Source organism: Manduca sexta, chromosome 15 (assembly GCF_014839805.1).
Source record: "Manduca sexta isolate Smith_Timp_Sample1 chromosome 15, JHU_Msex_v1.0, whole genome shotgun sequence".
NCBI lineage: Eukaryota > Metazoa > Arthropoda > Insecta > Lepidoptera > Sphingidae > Manduca > Manduca sexta.
The window spans coordinates 6,104,742-6,122,147 of record NC_051129.1 but is presented as its reverse complement, the minus strand read 5'-3'; the positions used below and the strand labels follow the sequence as shown (position 1 = coordinate 6,122,147).

At 34.0% G+C, this 17,406-nt stretch overlaps 1 protein-coding gene across 3 annotated transcripts; it reads left to right on the top strand.

Moving 5' to 3' along the window:
- Positions 1–5,718: 5,718 nt before the first annotated feature.
- Positions 5,719–17,222, top strand: LOC115440055 (F-box/LRR-repeat protein 16). 3 transcript variants are annotated; one of them, XM_037439031.1, is made up of 7 exons: positions 5,722–6,453; positions 8,944–9,607; positions 9,688–9,810; positions 9,958–10,126; positions 10,909–11,104; positions 11,435–11,583; positions 11,825–17,222. In XM_037439031.1, the coding sequence occupies exons 2-7, from the start codon at positions 9,032–9,034 to the stop codon at positions 11,971–11,973; spliced, it is 1,362 nt and encodes a 453-aa protein (XP_037294928.1). In that variant the 5' UTR covers positions 5,722–6,453; positions 8,944–9,031; the 3' UTR covers positions 11,974–17,222. The 3 variants fall into 3 exon arrangements, with proteins under 3 accessions (XP_037294929.1, XP_037294928.1, XP_037294927.1); XM_037439030.1 differs by having other exon boundaries at positions 5,723–6,453; positions 8,941–9,607; XM_037439032.1 differs by lacking the exon at positions 9,688–9,810 and having other exon boundaries at positions 5,719–6,453; positions 8,941–9,607.
- The last annotated feature ends 184 nt before the right edge of the window (positions 17,223–17,406 follow it).

The window sequence follows — 17,406 nt, the reverse complement described above, 5'->3', positions numbered from 1 at the left end:
TACAAGCAGTGTCTATTGACTGGTCAGAAGTATACAAAAGTAAATCATCCGCGTATTGAAGCATAGAAACGGAATCATTAATTGACGATCCTAAGTCGTAAGTATATATATTGAACAACAGAGGACTAAGAACCGAACCTTGTGGAAGGCCTTGCCATAGTCGCCTTGACATTTTAGGAGAATTTGGAATATCTAATGAAACTTTTCTATCAGAGAGAATATTCATTATAAAATTAGTAAGCATTTCTGGTACTCCTACTGTTTTTAGCTTATTTTTAAGAGCAAGCAAACAAACATTGTCATATGCTGCAGCAATGTCTAAAAAAAAACCAACTACTGATTCCTTGTTAGAGAAGGCCAAACGAATATCTGTAACAAATATACTTATACTATCCATAGTACTTCTACCTTTTCTAAATCCGAACTGACTATCAGGTAGTAAGCCTCTGCTTTCAATATACCACTCTAGGCGGTTTTTAACTAAATGTTCAGCAATTTTTGCTAACACAGATGATAACGCTATAGGACGATAGGAGGAAACATAAGATGGATTTTTATTGGGTTTTAGTATTGGCAACACTAACTGATGTTTCCATGACAATGGCATTTTCCCTGTAGTAATAATTAAATTAATAAGAGCTAAATAATAGGAAAGAGCACCGTCTCCTAGATTAGCAAGGAATGAATATGTTATGCCATCATTTCCAGGAGCAGTATCTTTGACATTTGTTAAAATACCTTTAAGTTCAGGGAGAGTAAAAAGTGAGTTGAGTTCTGACCTGTCGGAGGAGATAGCTGAATATCTTTCAAGCAAATCTTGTTGTGGTACAGATGCAGGGGCTACAGTATCTAGGAACTGATCAGCTAAATTAAGGGGAATGCTTGAATAATTTTTGTTTTCAAACGCAAGCCTAAATCTTTTAATATTTCGCCATACTATTGTAGAATGTGTATATGGGGAAACAGAAGAACAGAAATTCTGCCATCTGACAAATTTCTTTTTTTTAAATAACTTCTTAGTATCAGAAATAACATTAGATAAAATTTGAAAATTTTCTTTAGACATGTCATCAGCATAGATCTTTTCTGCTGCCTTTCTCTTATTAACGGCATCTGTACACTCTTTGTCCCACCAAGGAGGAGAGGGTATCTTATTTTTCGGTGTATTTTTTACAGGGAACACTTTATCAGCTGCTTCATTTAATAATGTGCATAAAGCATCTGCACATTCACACGGATCATTTATTGAAACATTTGGAAGAGAGGATATACTGTTTTCAACAATTGATTTAAAATTACCCCAATCTCCATCATTCAACCTATATTTAATTCTTGGACCTTGTTGAGGGATTTTTAAATATTTCTGAGGAAACTTAATTAAAATTGGGAAGTGATCACTACCAAAGGTGGAATCCATAGTATTCCAGGACAAAGTGGAAGCTAAATTTGGAGTGCAAATGGATAAATCAATAGCGCTTAAGATTCCATCAGGACCAGTGCGATGTGTTGGATTACCAGTATTCAGGATGCAAAGATTATGAGTATCTAAAAGTTCCAAAACAGCTTCTCCATTGGAGTTAGAGATGGAACTGCCCCATGATCTATGATGTGAATTGAAGTCCCCTAGCAATATAAATGGCCGAGGTAAAGAAGAAAGCATATTATTAATTTCAATGAAAACGAGAGAAGAAGGATGAGGAATGTAGATGGAAACAAAACATATATTGTTAATAATGACTGCTATAATTGAATAATTATCACTGTGTGGAGGAAGACTTAAAGGAGTGTATGTCTGGGATTTTTTCTATAAGTATGGCTACACCACCATACCCATCTGCTCTGTCTTCTCTAAGACATATATAATTGGGTATACGAAACATAGAATTTGGTTTAAGCCATGTCTCAGTGAGAGCTATCACAAAGGGTTCATATTTATTAACAATGTAAGCTAAGTCACTTTTTTTACTGATTACACTGCGGCAATTCCATTGGACCAATTGATCCATTATTATGTGTGTTAATGAGAGAGTTTAATAATTCAGGGGCAACGTTGGACGGTTCAATTATATATTGAGATAAATAATTTATAAGTGCTAGAACAATCTCAGATAAGGATTGTTCTTGTTGCTGGTGTGGATGCTGCAAAGCACAACCATTGCCAGATTGGGATGGCATATTGTAATCCTTAATTAGTTCCTTATGAGCATGTTGATTATAACCACTTATAGCGGTAGGTGGTGGGCGTGGCTTTAAAAGATTGTTTTTTTGTGTGATGTAGATTTATTGGTTGGCTGTTTAAATTTTAAAGGTTCATCACAAAGAGGTTTATTAATCAATACATCAGCAAAAGATCTGTTAACTGATGGAAAATTTTTTGCAGCTTCGGCATAAGAAATACAATTCTCAGCCATGAACAGCTTAATATCTTTTTGTCTGTTAAATTCTGGGCAACATTTATTAATAGCAAAATGATTACCAGAACACAAGCAACATGAGCCGCAATCCTCTTCCACATTGCAAGAATCTCCTGTGTGTCCTTGACCACATTTAAAACATCGAGGTTTTGATCTACATTGTACTTTCGTGTGGCCAAAGCGACAGCATGCAAAGCATTGGACAGTTGGGTAAACATATAACTCAACAGGAAGAGCATTGTAGCACATAAATATACGTTTAGGTAACACTTGTCCATCAAACGTCATTACAATTGTTTGGGATGGTTTCCATGTTGGAGAACCTTCCACTAAAACTTTATAATTTAACCGTCTCATTTTTATAATTTTACCACATCCTATAGGCACTGTAACATTATCTAAAACTTCTTCTGGTGACCATTCTATAGGGACTCCCCGCACCAGTCCCATTCGTGTAATATTAAATGTGGGAATAAAGGCTTTAAGATTTTGTGAAGATAGACTGTTGTGTTCAATGAAATTATTTGCATCGATGAATTTTGAAAATGACATAGAAATTTTGTTTCTACCAATTCTTTTGATACTGCCATTTATAATATTTTTAAAATCATGTTTTTTTAGGAATTTGCCAAAAGCTAAAGGGTGGAGTGTGGAGCCGTCATTGGGGGGATGATTGTATTCTGTTTATATGTATAACATATGGAGCACTATCAGTACTTTCGTATAATTTTCGTCCGATAGAAGTAGGGGTATGCTGGGGATTTAATGTGTCATTGCTGTGATTGAATTTAGTCTGTGTATCGGGGTAATTAGAATTAATTAGAGTTTCAGGTAGTTCCATTACGTCAGAGTTATTGCAATGACAACTTATCAATTTGTTGTCTTCCGAACCATGTGTCCTTCTACGCTTATTACATCGTTTACAAATTTTGTTTAAACGACTTCTCTTAAGTGGGCGTTGAGAAAGCGAACTGTCCGTGTCCATTCCTGATTCAGATTCATTACAAGTAGTATTAATTGTTACATTATAGCCCACCGGAGGGACTGTCCCCCCAGGATCGGGGGGCTCAGCCATCATCCAGCAAGTAAGATAAAAGAACTTACCAGATGGCCAGCACTGACAAAGAAATTAACAAATAAAGAATAAATTATAATACTTAAACTTAAAATATATCTAAAAACAGTTTATACACCACTGATCACTATGAATAAGTTATTAAAATTATATTTTAAAATAAAAAATCAAAAAAGCGCGCCTTACAAGTCGAACGTTTCCCGCCCTTTTTCTACATCTTTTTTATTCATAGCCATAGATACATGTCGGTCAACCGAAAGAGGGCGCTACAGAATGTTCAGTGTTACAAATCCAGTTTATAATAATTCGAAATAAAAAATCCTTAAGTGACAATTATAAGTGTCTAAAAGCGAAAGTCGGTTTTCTTATTTCACTGATACTCATTCAATAACTTTTGGCGCCGTCTATAAAATTGATCAACTTGCTACCGTTACGCCACCGTAATTTGCTGCTTTTCGACGGACGACCACAAACTTGGTTGTTCTTGTCTCTACTCCTCATAGTTACCTTACCTCTCATCAGTGTTGCCAGGGCCCTTGAGCCGTAAGTTACGTTTCGTTTCCTGAAATGTTACATTTTTGCTGCAAAAGTTACATTATTGTTTTTTTTTTTAATTTACGCGTTTTTGGGCAAGCATTTTTGTAGCTACGAAACCGCGGGGACTCGCGAAGTAGGAAATGTGCGCGCGCACACTCAAGCAAAATCAAGTTTTAATACTTATATGCAAGATACGTTTCATTTTGTCATGGCGAGCCATCTCTGAGTGGATATATGTGTGGAGTGAAATACTTTTTAGACCCGCCAGTTTTAGGTGTGTTTAATTTGGATGCGTTGAATAGAAATGCGTTCGTAAACTGTTTACAATAAAAATGTTGTATTACAAATCTCGTTGTTCTCAAAAGTTACGAAAATTGCCTTAAATATAAAAATTACTTACATGTTACGCGAGGGGGTCAAAAGTAACGAAAAATGTAAGAAATGTAACCTTCTGGCAACACTGCCTCTCATAAACGTGACAGATTTGTATTGTGAATTAATAATCATGTCGATTAACCAATAAATCGATATTTTAGGCCAAATATTACATAAAGTAAATATTTGTCTGTAAATATTTAGATTTACAGACAAATATTTACACAACAAATAAGATATTCTATATGATCAATATAATAACTAAACAATGTTATTAATACTGACTTTAAGGTGTTTCGGCTTTAATCTGGGTAACTAAACAAGTATTGGCAAGTAAGAACTAATCACTAACTAGACGTGAATTTAAATTCTTTACTTGCCAATACTTGTTTAGTTACCCAGATTAAAGCCGAAACAAAATGTATGAAAATGGACCTTGAGCTACCACCTTAAGCATTTATTTGTGAAACAGTTATTTTTGCTGATAAAATGGTAATTCGATACTTAAAAGACGAACTTATTTATTTTGGTTTGAAATATTGCGTACGTCAATGTTTGTAGTCTATTTGATATTTCTTTGTAATCTGGGCTTGAGTGGCCTGCAAGTACACAAAAATAAAATGAACGTATCAATATAATATAAGTAAATTTTTTATTGAAACGCGTATTGACCGCATATTCAGTATTATCTTTTGCCCGCGGCTCCACCCGCGTTATGAAGTTTTTCGGGCTAAAGTTTTCCGTTATAAAAGTCACGATATATATTTTTCCAGGAGCCTATATTGTTCCCAGGGTCTCAAGCTGTCTCCATACCAAATTTCATCTTAATACGTTGGGTAGTTTTGAGTTTAACACGTTCAAACAGACAGATGCAGCGGGGGACTTTATTATATAAAATATTTTTGTAGAACTTTTTAAAAGGAACAATCCCGTCATACATCGCACGCAACGGAAGCTCTCAAAACTAACAAAATTTTCCCCGTTTTTGCAATATCTTTCATTACTGCTCCGCTCCTATTGGCCATAGGGTGATGATATATAGCCTATAGCACTCTACAAACAAAAGGCTATTCACCACAAAAAGATTTTTTCAGTTCGAACCGGTAGTTCCTGAGATTAGCCATTACTGCTCCGCTCCTATTGGGTATAACGTGATGATATATATCCTATAGCACTCCACGAACAAAGGGCTGTCCAACACAAAAATATTTTTTCTGTTTGAACCGGTAGTTCCTGAGATTAACGCGTTCAAACAAACAAACAAATAAACAAACTCTTCAGCTTTATATAATAGTATAAAAGTATAAATATCTCTTTAGGCACGGTAGGTACTTAGTTAATTTTGTGAAAGTATGAGATGGTATAGACTGTACACTCCGCAGTACACTCCTTGAATAAATATTATAGCTCTAGAATTCCTGACATTTATAAAGAGCTGGTAATGCCCTATAATCTACACTATTCGACGACAATCACACGGACTATTGTAAGTATCAAAAACTCGTAACGCAAGACGCGATATTTGCGATCGTGATCGGATGTTTTATGCACATGAACATTCTATTTAGCGAAATATCCTTGCAAAATGGAATAATTGTATTGTTATGATTTCACGGGTTCTATTGTTACTCATTATATGCAATGCCAGAATTTAAATGCCTTTCTGGCGTACCAACGAATCAACCACAGATATAAATATAGTGTTGTGAAACTTTTATTTCACCACAGAAAATCAACTCAAACATTTATATATCGCGTCACTCAGAACAGATACGGTTTTATATTTTTTTCTTTACCAATTAAAACAAAAATCATTATTTCAAATAATCGATTAATTAAAATTGTCATCACAAGTTACAACACTAGGTTGAAACATAAAAATTAAAATTGTACATGTACTGTGCGTGGGCTTCAGCTTAATTTCATTTTTTTGCCTTTTTGTGATAAAAACATAATAAATTATTAAGTGAATGATTAGTAACAAAAAGCAATAAAAATACTAGCGTATATTTAACAATGGTGTATGTCTTCAAGCGTGAATATTTTTTAAAGGTACGTATAATAAATTAATTGATCGATTTTCGTTTGTTTTCATTAATAGTTTTGCAATATCATTCATTTTAAAACGGTAATATAATGAACTACAAACAATATTTTCAACCCTTCTATTCGTTTAGCTGATAAGTAACAAATATTACGACAAGTATTTTCATGCCCGTCAGATTTTTCATAGGTGTTTCGTAATGCTTACTGTAACTGAATCGAATTTCTTTTAATATTATCAGAAATAACTATGTTATGATTTCATCTAAAATATTTTTCTAACGTTAAAGTGTGCTGCGTATGTACATTCATAATTATGTGCAATTATTACAATTTACGAACTTAAATGTAGGCTCAAAGGGCTATTTCATGCTATTACTAAAGTCTGATACTGCGTTCTATCAACTTAGTAAATTTTGAAAAAATATTTTTTTTATCATCTCATTATGTATACATTTATTGAAAACACATATCATATTTTAGTTAAACTCAAGCGATTTGGCAAAATAAATATGAGGGTTTAATAATATTTTTTTACGGAGACCTCTAGTATAAAACATATGTATGTATGATGAAATACCTAACTGTAATCCTAGTGTTGTGGTCTATTGCATAAAATAATAGTTATAGGCATTTTAGGAAAAAATATAATTACCCAAACACATCATGCAATATGAATAATGTCTGATCAGTGGCCAGTATGGCAAAGTTTCTGGGATTGTAAGGCACATATGTATGTGATTTTTTATATAGCTTAGTATGTACTAAGCTATACATATAAAAAATCATACAATATCAAAAGAGAAGTAAGTGAAGATGCAACTAGACACTTCTCTATAGTTGCCAAGATTTTTAAATCTTATCTAGGCAATTAGTAAAAATCATTTATTTTGTTCTTCACAGTGTCTTTGTTTGTACTGTAATCTGACTAACATCAACTATATCATCATATTGACATAAATATTAAAATTAAAATTTGCGCTAAATTGTGCCCAATGTCGCAAAAGGATTGCTCTATATATTATAATATTGTGAAATTGAATATACATGGTAAAAATAGGTACCTTGGTTACACCTCTGCCTACCCCTGCAGGGGTAATAAAAATAAAATAAAAAATAAAAAATAAAAATGCTTTAATCATCACGTAGGCGAACATAGTTGCACTTATGATAAGTCAAGGTACATGAGAATATTTAATTATTACTTTATTAAATTAGCTTATATAAACAAAGACAATTTATATTGAAAATAAAATAAATGAAAAATATACTTAGTAAACAAAGAAGCCAGCTCGGGCTGGCAGGGAAGAAGAAATAAAATTATGTGTATATGTATTTTGAAATAAGCAATAAGGGAGAAACGCGTCGCGATCCTCACCAGTGAGGACAATAAAAGCCCTAACCTAGCTAACCTACTAGCCTTCACTAACTACCTAAGCGATGACTACCCGAAGAAGAGAGGCAGAAAGAAATTCCGGGCTTTATTTTTTGTCATCAATTGTCCATTCTTTTATAATATTGTTATTAAATATATTCCTTTTGAATAAGTCTTGTCTATACAAAGTCTGATTAATTATATAAGCTAATACACGCACATCACCGTAAAAGTGCGGAGAAAATCCACATAAAAGTATTTAACAGTAACTAAAAATTAACGAAAAAAAAAAACAATAATACTAAAAAATTTATAAAACCTGAGACAGTGTACAGCGTGCATACGCCTACATTTACAAACATAATATTTTCATTTCACATTTTGACATAGATCTCAGTCAATATAATTAAAATTATTAATTTCAATGCTGGTGCAACAAAATGGTATCGGTCGGTCGTCTATTATAAATTGGTAATTCACTGAGTCAATATAAAATAAAATATGTCAGGGAGTTTTAAAACTGTTACCCAGTATAATGTCAAAATTGTAGAAAGGTACACATGAGACGTTTATGTAGTTAATTTCTTATATTGGCGTTAACATAGGGTTGGACAGGGTGTGCAGGACTATTTTTCCAAACCGTCTGATCATCGAGGTAATCCTTTACATTATAATACCCCTTTGACATTAACTCGCGCTTAACATGACACTTAAATTTGTAGCCGGGCAGATTGGTTATTTCAAGAGGAATTTTATTATAGAATTTAATGCAATTCGCTAGATAAGATTTATAATTGCGCGATGTGTGTGTAATGTGTATTAAAACTATGTACAATAAAATGTATATATTGGAAAGTTGTCTTAAATTTATATATTTATCAACTCCCATTGAGGTAGTTAGGTCATTGGACTATGTCCAAAACAGCCTGGCACAGTTTTAGGACAGTTCAATACTTAGTAGTATGTTTCTAGATGAGTCACCAGATAGTGCATGCTTGCTTACATTATTTTCTGGATATATGAATTTAACAAAGAATAATAGAAATTTAATAGAATCTAGCCAATAAACGGTATTTGAATGATATGGTAAAAAGTTATTGTTTATTTTTGTTTTGGTGTAGTAGTACAGTGGCGGGTTGTGAGCAAGGCGCGGGTGGCGCAGGGTCAGGCGGCGGACGTCCTGCGGACACCATACGACGCGTCAAAGTGAAAATGTCTTCAGTATCAGCGCAAGGCGTGGTGGAGCGCGCGTCCGCCGAGCTGTCGCGCCGCATCACCGGGCTGGGGCTGCGGGGCCGCAAGCGCTCGCCGGGCGTGGTGGAGCGCGTGGCCAACGCGCTGTGCGGGCCCGCCGCGCCGGCCGCGCCCCGCGTGCCGCGCCGCCGCCGGCCCTCGCCGCGCCCGCTGCTCTGGAACCAGTTTATACTCGAGGAAAGATTTCTTGATAAATTCTTCCTGTACTTCAACGCGAGCGACAGGCGGACGCTTGCGCAAGTGTGCACGAGGTGGCGCGACGTGCTGTACTCGTCGCCGCGATGGTGGACCGGGCTCGTTGCGGTGTTGGATTGTCGGGAACTGCGTTCTGCGACCGGATGTTGCATGCAAAGGTTCTACAACTCATTAATACGAAGAGGTATCCGCGGGGTGGTGCTGGTGTCGGCGTCAGATGACGATATAAACGAGTTTATAAGACAATTCCCGCTGTCTGCACATCATGTCCACGCTATTAGTCTTAAAGGATGTACGATAACTGATAGGGGGTTGGAAGCAATTTTGGATCATCTTCAGGTAGGTCGCACTAAAACATTTCACGTTGACGATTATTTTGTATAACAAACGCTCATTTGACTTTCACTATTCATTTTTAGGTTCTCTTTGAGCTAGAACTAACTGGATGTAACGAAATAACAGAGGCTGGCTTATGGGCATGTCTAACACCTCGAATCGTATCACTCACGCTTACTGACTGCATTAACATTGCTGACGAAGCAGTAAGTATCTATTTCCGTGTAGTTCGAACTTGAGCATTATAATGTTAACCGTAAAAGCGCACCTAGAAGTAATATAAATTTAAATAAAATATACATAAGTATATTCTGATTTGCACCACTTAGCATTATTGTTTATGGCCACCATAGGTTGGTGCGGTGGCTCAACTGCTACCATCGTTGTATGAATTCTCACTACAAGCATACCACGTGACTGATGCTGCCCTTGGTTATTTTTCGCCGAAGCAGAGCGCCTCGTTGAGTGTGCTTCGTTTACACAGCTGTTGGGAGCTTACCAACCATGGTGTTGTAAATATCGGTATGTTGGCATATTATTTACTTAAAATCTTTAATATTTAAGAATGGAACAAATATAACAAAAAACAAGACAAGTGCGACTTGAACACGCGCACCGAGAGTTTCATACAAACTTGTAGATTATTGTAGGTGCAGTATCTAAGTATATGAGTTCAATCTTGACGAAATGAATTTGCCGTTCGATTTCTAGATACGGTTATTGCACCATCCGAAAATAATCAGTTTGTAATAAGTAGTTTTTTGTATGTTAAAAAGTACATATGTACGGTTTTAGGAATATTTTCCTTTACATGTGCATTGTGCTGTAAGACATTTCGTCTTACCAAAGGTAATAATAATTCTAGGTCAACGAGAAGTACCCTACATGTTGTCATTCACTTTTAAAATCGTAAATTGTGCAATGTAGACGGCTATATCTTTTGATCGCATTGAGTTTTTCAGAGACCCGAGTATATAATATAAATTTCAACTGGATACCTCGTCGCGTTCCTGAAAAAAAGGATCCGTGCAGACAAACAGGACAACACCCTCCATCCTATTAGAGCTCCTTTTGGGCTGTGGAACCCTAAAAACTTACTACTAACTTACTTGCATAAAATAATTTAAGCAAGCTCACGCTTTAATCGGTGACACGCTAGACAGAGCTACAACTAAGGAACTGATGCTTAACAGTGATTCCAATTAATGTGATCTTGTAAATTAAATAATCATGGGATTGCTTTCTCTTTTTGTTGGCAACTGCCGCCGTCATGTGGGAAGTATAAAATATGCTGTATTCGGCAGTGCACTCGTTACCAAACCTGACGGTGCTGTCGCTGAGCGGGTGCAGCAAGGTGACGGATGAGGGCGTGGAGCTGCTGGCGGAGAACCTGCCGCGCCTGCGCAGTCTCGACTTGAGCTGGTGCCCGCGCGTCACCGACAATGCGCTCGAGTACATCGCCTGCGACCTCAACCATCTCGAGGAACTTACGCTCGACAGGTATATTCCAATGCAATCCACATTCATATTTGCTGATTAACGATTTTGAAACATTATGTATATAATATCCAAGCGATATAATAATGGTCGAGATTTCAAAGTAATATGTCTTGGAAAAAAAATATATTTTATTGCTGTCATGGCGTAATGGCAACCCAATGGGCTCGAAGATCCTTGGTTTGATTACCAGGCGACCAACACTTTTGGGGGTAAAACATAGCCAAAACCACTTTACAACATCTGGAATAAATTGTAGAATAAGGTAGGAAAATGTGTGCAGATCAAAACATATTAATATTAAATTTAAGTACGACTAACAATTTGTTACAGGTGTGTCCATATAACAGATATAGGCGTGGGATATATAAGTACGATGCAGTCGCTTGTCGCATTGTTTCTGAGATGGTGCTCACAATTAAGAGATTTCGGAGTGCAACACCTCTGTGGAATGCGATCCCTCCAATTGCTATCGTTAGCTGGTAAGTGAATATAATTGTCTAAACTCTAATCTATGCAGTTTAAACATATACATTAAGAATTTTGTGAGACACTTTAAATGGCGTATCGATATCGGGTAATATATTAACGACATGACATGATAAATGTGATCACTTAAAACGATATACGTATAAGCAGATGGGTATGGTTAGATAGATTGATGGAATCCTAATAGATATTTTATCTCATCCCAAAAAAATCTATTTTGTTGTTTCATTTCAGGTTGCCCCTTATTGACTTCTGGCGGGCTGTCAAGTCTGATACAACTGCGCCAATTACGTGAACTGGAGTTGACCAACTGTCCCGGCGCGTCGCCCGAACTGTTCGACTACCTACACGAGCACCTGCCGCGATGCGTCATCATAGAGTGAACTCGCTGGTACTTTAATAGTATTTATTTACTAATGGAGCTTTGTTGTGGAACCTAATTATTTATTGAAATACAAGATGTAGATGACTTCCGCATACCATTTATAACCTTATTTACAGTAAGTCCATAATGTAACATAAACATTAGAGTTGCACCCAATATCCAAATACGGCGAATGCCATACCGGCGAGCGCTCCGCGTTATCACGCGTGGGATCGTCTAATTTGGACGTACTGGAGGATAGCATAATTATTATTCTTCACATACTTATTGTTTAACAGATAGTATATTGAGTTTATTGGAGAAATTTTGTTTGTATAAAGTGCTGACAATTTCTGTTGGGTAGATGTAATATTACTGATGCAATAACATAAGTAATGTAGGATACATCACTTTTAGTTTTCGAATTTAAATGAGATATGCGATTAAAACTACATTACTCATGTATAATATTGTAGAAAAACAAATTTTTTATTAAATGTTATGCGGAAGTGACATACATTCTGTTGAGAAAAATACGTATTGTATTATTTTTGTAACAGTATAAAATTTATTTATTTTGTAACTGTTAAATGCTACCTGGTTTATTTATAAGAGATATTATATTAAGGTGCACACTTAATTTTATGAAAATGTTCATAATTTCATCATACTAGTCTCACCAAAATTGCAGTAGGGCAAAAATCATTATTATAAAATACCTTTAGTGATTGTGGTAGGCAAGTCGAGACCAACATTGATTATTGGAGTTTATCTGATTAATTTTTGAATGGGAAAGAGAGAGATAGAAAATGCGAGTGAGGTCGTCCTGTTGCCGTAGTCGTCACGCATTAATTAATTATTAAAGAGCTATGCATCTGTCTAAGTAATTTATTATGTATTTACAATCAGCATGATAAAGCAAATCACTACTGTAGGAGAATTTGGCCAGTTAGTCCATGAGGTACGAATCGCAATAAATCCCTAAATCATAACTGTTATCGCCATCCTCACCTCTGAAGAACTGGCAGTTATAATCATTTATATGCATTTCACTTACAATTTGCATTTCATTAATTTTCTCTTGTCCAACTTAAAATACAAAAAATTATTGATCTGTATATAACCAAAAATGCTAAATCACATGCTAGGCAGCTTAGGTGAAAGATAAAAGGCGCGCATTTCAGCGATGCGTGGTTTTTTCGATTAAAAGTATTATTGCTAGTCCGTGGCACGCCATAATAACAGTAATTGTTTATGGTCTCGACATGTATACCTACATCTCGTACAATCCTAATCTTGCTTATAGCAACTATTAAAAGAACAAGCAATGCAGTAGTGATAATTAAATTTCCATCGATATTACCTAAATGCATTACTCTAACTTCTTAAAAAATAATATGTTCCAGTAGTTTACTATAGTACATGTAATGTGGGTAGTACATAATATTTATTTGATTTTATTTTTACTGTTGCACATAGCATTCCTTCTATGTATTCCTAAGAATTTGCTCAAATTGATTGATATGTCTCGTCGGGAACAGTGTTACAAATTTTAAATATATAATTATTTACTTTATAAGGCACATTCATCACTTTTTCTGTCTATTACAATTTAATGTCATTTTTAATGTTTCTTAATACCAAAATCTTTTAAGTCAAATAAGTAAAACTTGAATCCAATTTTAAATTTATTTATATGTGGTTACTAAACTCATAGTAGTAGGTAGTATTCTTATAAAATTTAAGTATATAGTAGAATACACAATATGGTGTACTTATAATATACTATGTTGTTTTAAAAATCACTTTATGCTTCGACGATCATAACTTAATCTTAAATAAGGTTGTTTTGTGCGATGTTAGTGGCATTAGGCTCCCTTTTTATTGTTTTCGCAGTGTTCGGTCTCCCTGTTACCAGATTTTAATGATGAATGATTTCTATTTAAAAAAAATCGTTTTAAATAAGTTATGATGAATCATTTAATAACAAAAAAATATTTATGTCTTAAACAAAATCCACCAGTTGAAAATAAGTATTTGAGATACCTAAAGAAATTTTACTTATATAATGTAAAAAAAACTTTTTTTTTTCCTAAACCTAAAGCTATTAATTTCATTTACTATCATAATACTAATAATACAACAAACCTTATATATAACAAATTCACAATTATAATATTGATTCTAGTCAAAACTTACACTTATAATTTTAGTAATTAATGTTATATATATTTTTTAATATACATATAATCATTATTTCATACAATACACAAAGGACCATCATTACGTCACATGTTAAGAACGGGGGGAGGGGGGTCCAATCCAATCCAATTTATTTTCATTGGCTGTATCGTTTATACGAAAATTCTGCCAGTCAAGTTTGAAAAGCAGAAGACACGCATTGCTATACGTATATAAAAAATGTATTTGGCCTGGTGAATATGAAAACAAAGATAACGTATATAAATCGAATAAAGGGGAGGGAGTCAACGAAGTGTATTATGTGACAAGGAGGCAGAGTGTTATAAATATCGTGACGTCATATGCCAAAATCTTAAACGAAAAATAAGACATATGTTAGGTATGTTATTAATGTTTGCTCGCAGCGAGCGACTTACTGTACCACGGAAGTAAAGCCGTCGTGCTATCTCAATCTTTTTGGGGATCAGCCGCCTCGAGGAGACAGATCAATCCGGTCTAATTTAGTACATGGGCCAAAATAAATGTAACCAAGTATATAATATACAGTAAGGTCAATCTATAATCCTAATCGGACCGCCGCGATTTCATATTGAATTTATTAAAAACAGTAATCCTTAATGTTGGAACTGTTGTATTCCTTTATTCAGTTCTGGTTGGAAAATTGTAAAACAAGTGCCGTCATACCAAGGGCGAAGGGTCCCACAAAAGTGACCAACAGTGACTGGGAATGGCGCAAAAAAAACATGAAAAACCGTGTGACGAAATTTATTAACTACTTTTTCTTTTCAGACGACATTGACTATTATTTTTACTGTAATACTTATTGACATAAAGATTATGACACATTACGGCTCTTAAAGCCTAGTTATTGCTAAATAAACACGTCCCTTTTATCTAGATATTTTAATTGCATTATAATTATTAAATTGTAATTTTTAACAATCAAGTAAAGAACTATTTATTAATGGCATGATTTTTATTATTATTACGACGAGTCATATCATATGTTTAGTTACTTTTAGGTCTTTATAAGAAGTGAATATTCAACATCACTGTTCTTTCTGAAATTAGTGTGTTTAATAATTTTAAATGGGTTTACTGTGTAATAATAACCGTAGAACGTAGTACCAAAAGTAGTCCAGTACGCGATAGCTTACACATTTTATTATAATAAATGCTCAGGTAATTCTCTACTGTAAAGCAATAAGATTAGGCGTTCTTAACAAGGATAGTGGATACAGACCATCGACTTTATTTATTATCGTCGTCAATATTTTTGTTTGTATCATCATCTTTAAATAATTTATTCAAAGTATTCAGTAAAATACTTTATAATTTATTATAAAGCCGTCCGTATGTATTAAAATATAAAATACCTAGTTATAATTACAAGTATCATTAAGTAACATCAAATATTTGGGTCTAATATTATGAATAGCACTGTTTTGACCTAAACGCATAACGGATTTATTTAAGAAATTATACCTTACCAAGTAATGTCTGGCTTAAATATCGTTTATAAATTGCTTACTTCATATAATAGCTATATACTTATACAGTACGTATTTACACAGAATATTCTATCATTACTTATTGTCGATTAATAAATTTGTTAAAGCGCCGGGATCAACTTAAGATCAACGTAAGAGTTATGGTAATATCGTACTTTCAATTGTACTCTTCAAACCAATGAATACTATGTGTCCAAATATTTATTATTTAGCTACATGCATTTTGTAAACCTCTATAAAGTAAAATCATAAATATTTAACAACATTTCTTTATACTTATGGAATTTACCTAAACTAAAGTTTCAATGAACATGCACTTCCCTCATCTTCATACGAGTAAAATGTGCCATACCTATAGATAGTATGGGTTGTGTAGCATACTCACTCTCGAGTAGTTTTATTTGCAGAATCCCATCATTAAAAGGAACTAGTCATTTGTAGCAATAAGAGAAACGTTTCAGTGATAACTTGATAATTAATATTAGCAATTTGGCGTATAATTGATTCATTTCTGAAGACACGCATTGGCTTTATTTTAGAATTACAATTGCATTGGCGGTTTAACTGAACGAATCGCTTTTTGAATTTAGTTTTGAATGAGTGCCTTCAGAACAAGGATCAATATTATATTTATAAAACAGATTAATGTATTGCAATAAAATGTGACCTATAGATTTGTTATAATAATTTAAAGTTGCCTTTTACTCCTAGATAATATATCATCTATGGTTATGTACCTTCACTTATTTGCCTACTTAATATCAAACTGCCATTACTATGCAACATATTTGCTCACTGCTATGGAGAATAAGTAGTTGTACTATATTATACTGAGCATTTAATATTGTTCTTCGCGGTTCTATAAATGCATACAAATTTCCTGATAGCTCTGCTTCGAATGTATTTACTACAGCACTTACTAATGAGAAGCTATTCCTCTATGGTAAATTGCTTTGCTAATCGATATAGACCATGGATGGTATAATCTGTATTAATGTACATAATTGAGAGTGTAATAAGTCTATTACTACTAATAATGAAATTTAATGTTGTTGAGATCTGACTTCTACATTACTTTATGAAGTGGGTGTAATAAAATTATAACGTGTACAAGCAATAGAATTAAGTGTATTGAATATTATTTCCTTGTGATTTTAGCGTCGCGAATGGCGCTAATAATTGTCTTAATTTTATTATTATTTATATCTGTCAATTATTAAACCTTTTTAGCCGTAACTATTACGCAGCATTTTGGTAGAAACCAACCGACTATTCTGTTTACATAATTAACTGCTATGATTTTGTCTTCATTTATTTATCAGTTGTATACATCTGTAGTTTAGATATATCGTAATAAACCAAATATCATTTCTGTTTTTTAAATATATCACGAATGTGTGTGTAATTTGTATAGTTTGTCAATTGCACTTGCTAGAATTTTAATTGGCGTCACCTGTGTACGTTTGAATTTGTTTTAGTATAGTATGTATTCGTATTTATGACATAGTTTGTAAAATATTGAGATGTTATAGTGCAATACAGATGTACTGTTTTATATGTGTTTTTCATTATTCTACCTGCAAACAGTACTTGTAAAGGGAATGTCTGTTCCAGCCAAAAGCAGTTTATTCGAATTATATATATAATTTTTACGCATTGACCACTTTTGATCAAATTTATATGTTTGATTATGAAGGAAAGGGGAAACGGAATGTTGGAAGTAAAATAAAATCAATATA

Coding starts and splice junctions, on each gene's coding strand:
- LOC115440055 (XM_037439031.1), top strand. CDS start 9,032: ATGTCTTCAGTATCAGCGCAAGGCGTGGTGGAGCGCGCGTCCGCCGAG. Junction 10,127..10,908: donor CCATGGTGTTGTAAATATCG/GTATGTTGGCAT, acceptor TGTATTCGGCAG/TGCACTCGTTACCAAACCTG. Junction 11,105..11,434: donor GAGGAACTTACGCTCGACAG/GTATATTCCAAT, acceptor AATTTGTTACAG/GTGTGTCCATATAACAGATA.